The 5,981-nt window shown below is 43.1% G+C and overlaps 1 protein-coding gene across 1 annotated transcript in view; it reads right to left on the bottom strand.

Annotated features, from left to right (window-relative positions):
• The window catches only part of RTF1 (Rtf1, Paf1/RNA polymerase II complex component, homolog (S. cerevisiae)), a 49,976-nt gene that overhangs the window by 40,639 nt on the left and 3,356 nt on the right, over positions 1–5,981 (bottom strand). Inside the window, exon 3 of the mRNA XM_010848053.1 lies at positions 5,860–5,979. Within this exon, the coding sequence (XP_010846355.1) occupies positions 5,860–5,979 (120 nt within the window). The remainder of the gene's footprint in view (positions 1–5,859; positions 5,980–5,981) is intronic.

The following is a 5,981-nucleotide window of genomic DNA, read 5'->3' as shown; positions in this document are numbered from 1 at the left end:
TACACATCTAAGACTGAACATATACTCTTCATCTCTAAACCTGATCTTCCTCCATGGTTCCCTACCTCATGCCAGAACATCCTCTTCCTCACCCCCAGCATCCAATCAATCATCAAACTCACAGTTTCATAGCATGAATATTATGTCCTATTGAATCCACTTTCTGCCATGTCTATAACTACACTGGTGCAAGTCAGGCATTCATTCAACAAATATTGACAAGGTACATGCAGCAGGCCAGACACTGTTCTAGATGCAGGGACACTCCACTGCCCTCTCGGAGTTTCCATTCTAGTGGAACTTACCCTCTCCACCATCTCTCACCTGGACTCCTCTATCTGCCACCTAACTGGTGTCCCTTCTCTAGATTACTCTCCACATGTCTGGGAAAACTTTTCATAAGACAAAGAGGAACACCTCTTCCAGCTTAAAATCCTCCACTGGTTTCTCATTACCCTCAGAACAGAGTTCACAGTCCTGGATATTGCTGACCTGATCCTGCCAGTGGCTTAAAACTTCTTTTCAACCTCAGCCCACGGAGAGATAAATTATACCTTATGAAACAATATCTATATGAAACATACTTATGTTTACTAAGTCCGACATACAATTATTTTTTCTATTTGATTCAATTTTGTTTTTATTTTTAATACTGGTTGTGATCCACTAAACTGGTTTTTCCATTTTCAAAGGATCGGAAGAGACTACTTTTGCAGCTTCACTTGGACCACTCTCTCTCCAACTAGTGATGTCGTAGTCACTCTGCTTCTTTCAGTTTCATGAGGGTGGTAGGTCCTTCCTGCCTCAACGGTTTTGTACATTTTGGTCCCTCAACCATGAACACTCACATGTTGCTGTACTCTTCAGTCACCTATCTTCTTGTCCCTAACCCATATTCCAGGTCTCAGCTTAAATGTCACTCCCATCAGGCTAGCACTGGGTCCCAGGTCACAGTGTCACAGCATCTCAGTTCTTCCTTCCTAAGATGTAACACAAATCTAAGGAAATGACTCTCTGAGCAATTTCAGCACCTGTCCCTCCCTCCATGCTCCCCTACTCCCAGCTCCTGGAAGGTGGAAATTGCTTCCGTTTTGTCCATCCAATAGCCTTATTGTCTAGCACTGTCTAACACATTTGTTGAAAGATTAAAAAAAAAAAATCTTTCCTTTTGGGGAACTTATGAAGGGAGCAAATAAGTACACCAAGAGAGGGGTGCTGAAAGACAGGTTTTCAATTTTTCCTAAAAGCCTGTTATGGCTCCCACTGGACTCAACCTTCCCTGCACTATTTCTAAAGGAAAGTCAAGTGAAACTGGCAGATGAGTTGCATCAGGCGAGATGCAACACCATGACACAAATTTAAAAACTACAGAAGTTAACACTGACACTTCTCACAACTTAGACTTCAAACTGCTCTGACTCATGAAAATAGACTTTAGGGACTTCTCTAGCAGTCCAATGGCTAAGATTCCGTGCTCACAATGCAGGGGGCCTGGGTTTGATTCCTGGTCAGAGAACTGGATCCCACATGCTGTAACTAAGAGTTCACATGCAGCAACTAAGAGTTTGCCTGCCTCAATGAACACTGACGATCCCATGTGCTACAACTAAGACCTGGCACTGACAAAAAAAAAAAAAACTATATTAATAAGAAGCACAACTTCTAAATTTCCCAACTTTTATGTGAAAGATTTGTGGAAGGATACTTTATAAGAATGATATTTTAAACACATAATGTCTAAAAATAATTCCTACAAAATACTTAGGGGCCAATTAAAAAAAAAAGTTTAATTTATGGCTACTTCAAGTAGCATGAGCAAAGAGGACAGGATAACACAATTACCGTCATTTTAAATAAGGATGAAAACTGCAAAATAACTGCATGTAGCTTTTCTTTTTTCCTTGAAAAAGGCAGAGTAAAGTTCTTGTTATAAACACTGAGTTGTACTGACTTGAATAGACAACTTCTGATTCCTTTCTTGTCTTGGATGCTTTTCATACTACAGGATCCACTGCATAAATATTATTCCAAAAGAGTGACACATTATCTCCATAGAGGTACATGGTGGGGTAAAAAAGCCTAGATTTGCCTCAAATTGTGTTATTTTTTTCCAAGAAGCACCAAAAGCAATAACTCCATGATTTGCAATTCTAAGATGTTGAAAAAAAAGTGTGGCCAACATAAAAAATAAGGTCACTATCAGGTCAGATGTTAAAATGAATCCTTCAAAGGTCTGAGTTTTTAAAACCTTTGAAAGTTAAAACAAATTTCAAAGAACTCCCAATTCAGTTACTACATACCTCTTCCCACCAAGAAGAAAGGGAAAAAATAAACAGGCCTCAAAAAAAGCATCCCAACAATTCAAACGGCTTCAGAGATTAGAAAAACCAGCTGCTTTGCCACCTTAAACATCTCTGTTAAGTTCCTTTGGTTATATGTGCACACACACTATGGCTGAGACAGGAAGCTATTTCTCTCCCAAACTACTTACAGTGTCTTATGAAAAAGATTAACTTGCATACAGACAGTGGTCTCAGTGTTTAACACAAATAAGTACCTGGACTATAACTGGTAAAATGCTGTATTTTACCTCAGAGGATACAGTCCCCTGAGTCTTCTGATTCAGTAGGTCTGGGATGGGAGCCCCTGCAAAGCACATCTGAAATAAGCAACCCAAGCAGTTTCATACATACATGTTCTTTCTCTCACCACCAGGAAAAACCAGTGTAGAAGGCTGACCTGCCTCACCTTCAGTAAAGACTAATTTGGAGGTAATATTTCTGACATAATGGCTTAGATTCCCACTTGGAAAACTCATAGACAAAGGATCTCCTTACTAACTGTGCTCCATTCTCACACTTGACACTCAGATTTGTCATGGTTTGTTCTTTTCCACAAGGCCTGCTCATTAGACAGCAAATACGATGTTATACCCCACCAATGAAGACCAAGAAATAGATGGAGTAGACTAAGGTATCTTGGTGAGATAAGGCCCAGAAGGCATTAACTTTGTTCTGAGGATTCCTAAAGACTGCAAAACCAGGCTGACTTTGAACTTCTGCTCAAGATCTCTGAGAAAACTTCTGGAGAGCATAGAACTTTTTGATTCCTCTGAAAGCCTGGCACAGGGCTGAATAGAAAGAAGGCACTGATGCCTGTTAGGATGCACAGGAAATGGGGATTTTGATCTGATTCCCATCTGATAAAAAGAATGCCAATGAGTTGAAAAGGAGAAAGGTGAAATTGCTGTTAAAATGTATTAGGTATTACTTACAAATTTTATGCTAATTTCTTTTTACAAATAGATAAAGTTGGGTTTAAAGTTGTAATCCCTTCAGTTGCCACTTTGAAAAAACTTGTGGATAAGGAAAAATCTTTCTGCTACAAAAGGAAGCTCTCTACTCATTTTATTTGTGAGACTTCTGTGGAAAATAATCAAAGACAGAATAATTTACAGCTTAGTTCATTTATCATCAGAACAGATGTCTTAAGAGTGCTTTACCAAGGAAGCCCCCCAAATCATCTTTTAAATTGATGTATCAAATCCCTCTATTCAATATACTGTACAAACATGCATTCAAGTAACACAGAACATGGCTATGAAACATCATTTTGCAATATGAAAAACAGAATAGTTGGTATATGGAAAGAGCATAGGCCTTGCAGTCATACAGATTTGGGTTCAAATTCTACTACCAAGTTATGTGAATCTAGGTAAGTTATATCTTCAAGCTCCATTTTTCTTATATCTAAAATGGGGAAAATGGTACCTACTTTATCAGAATTTGAAAACCTGACAATGTAAATAAAGCACTTAATTGAAGTGACTGGATGGCTCAGCAGATAAAGAAACCACCTGTGATGCAGGAGACACAGGAGATGAGGGTCTGATACCTGGGTCAGGAAGATCCCCTCGAGAAGTAAATGGAAACCCATTCCAGTATTCTTGCCTGAAAAATCCCACGAACAGAGGAGGTTAATGGACTACAGTATGTGCTCAGTCGCTTAGTCGTGTTTGACTCTTTGTGACCTCAAGGACTGCAGCCTGCAGAACTCCTCTGTCTATGGGATTCTCCAGGCAAGAATACTGGAGAGGGTTGCCATTTCCTTCTCCAGGGCTACAGTATCCTTCTACAGGTCTCAAAGAGTCGGACATCACTGAGCGACTAAGCACACACAGCATATCGGTGACTAGTTCACCCCAGTGTGTTAGTCGCTCAGTCGTGTCTGACTCTTCGTGACCCTATGGACTGGAACCTGCCAGACTCCTCTGTCCATGGGGTTTTCCAGGCAAGAATATTGGAGTGGGTTGCCATTTCTTTCTCCAGGGGATCTTCCTGATCCATGGAAGTTCACCCCAGGCCCTAAGTAAATGGTAACTGATGTTATCATCAGAAATACCTACATTTTTAAATTAGGAAATAGTTGTTTTTTAAGTTCTAATCCTAAGTGCCAGTCTAAACTTATCAACCAAACTTTTACAGTCAAGACAATATTTTTACATATTTCAGGAGTCTTTCTGTGAACATTTTCACCTTACCTTTCACTTTCTATCCCATAACAAGGTTTCTAGCCCTCTGATACTTCTCCACAGGCCTCACTACTTCCTCATCTCCTACCTCCATACTACCATTTTCAAAAGAGCCCTCTTTTCTTCAACACCTTTCCAGTCCCTTTTTCTCAAAGTCCTCCCCTTTCATGCCCTAATATTTAAGTCCTGAGACCTCTGACCTAATACAGAGGACTCCCAAGAAGCCATTTGTAGAAAAGCTTTAGTTTTCAGGTGCTTGTACCAATTAATTCTTACAAATACTCAATCCTTTGTAATAACCCAATCAGATACACAAGGCTGATGTTTTATCTAGACTTTACAGTTATGGCCAAAGATACATAGCTAGAAAACAGCACAGCCCAGAACTCAAAAATTTCAGATTCTTAGTTCAGTACTCTATTCAACTTACAGAACTACTACCTCTTGCATATCCTTTCTATATATAATTTGTTCACTAAACATGGGGGAAAACTCTTTTTGAATCTTCTGCTATCACTGGAGCACTGCTACAAAGGACAGCTTTCTCCCTATAGTATCTTCCAGAGTATATAAACAGTTCAAGCAACCCCAAGACAGTGAGACCTAAAGTTAGTTTCAATGGCTCCTGAACATCTTTCAAGTAGAAAGAATTCTGGGATGCTGCATGAAAAGGGCCTTCATGCCGCCCTAGATATTTCTCCATTTATGCCCACTTTCCTCCTCCCAAGAGCTTTCCTGGGTCTGACATCTCAATGGGGACCCTTAACAAACACAAAACACTCTAGCTGCCAAGGATTCGTGTCCACAGCTAAGTATTCTTCGCCAAGCGCGGAGAGGTTCCCCTCCACTCTGTTCACACCCTCGTCTGAAAAACTTCATCTTCCACAGCCTGAACCTTCTCGGCCTCCCTCTCCCGCCCCCCACCCCCCGCACCGCCCCCAAAACCTTCCAACTGCCCGGGTTGGCGAGCGATACTTTCTATCTCTCCGTGCCCGGATCCCCTGGCCTGCTGCCTGCCGCCCCGATCTGGCCGTGGCAGACCAAGGATTCCTCCAGTTTCCCCAGTCCGAGGCCCACCAGCCTGGCCCCTGCCCCGCCTCCCCGCCCAAGGCGCCAAGTCCTCCGGGCTCCGTCTCCAGGCCCCGGCCAGACACTCCAAGGGCCGCGGGCACTGCGGGGAGGACAGAGGGGGCGGCAGCGGCGTTCAGGACACGAGGCAGGCCGGGCGCTCCAGCCAGGAGGCCCGGGGCCCGACAGGCTCCCGACTCCCGTGGCCGGGACTCAGCCCTCCCGCTCCGCTGGCCCGCGCCTCCGCGGCCTGTCCTAACCTGATCCAGGTTCTCGTCGCTGCCGCTGTCCTCCGTGTCTGAGTCAATCACGACGCGGCCTTTCCGCTTCTTTACCATCGTGGTCCCCCGGCTCCCACGCCGGACGCCGCCCGGACTCCCCT

The sequence above is a fragment of the Bison bison genome, unplaced genomic scaffold (assembly GCF_000754665.1).
Source record: "Bison bison bison isolate TAMUID 2011002044 unplaced genomic scaffold, Bison_UMD1.0 scf7180017864259, whole genome shotgun sequence".
In the NCBI taxonomy this organism is placed as follows: Eukaryota; Metazoa; Chordata; class Mammalia; order Artiodactyla; family Bovidae; genus Bison; species Bison bison.
This window is presented reverse-complemented; position numbering and strand designations above follow the sequence as displayed.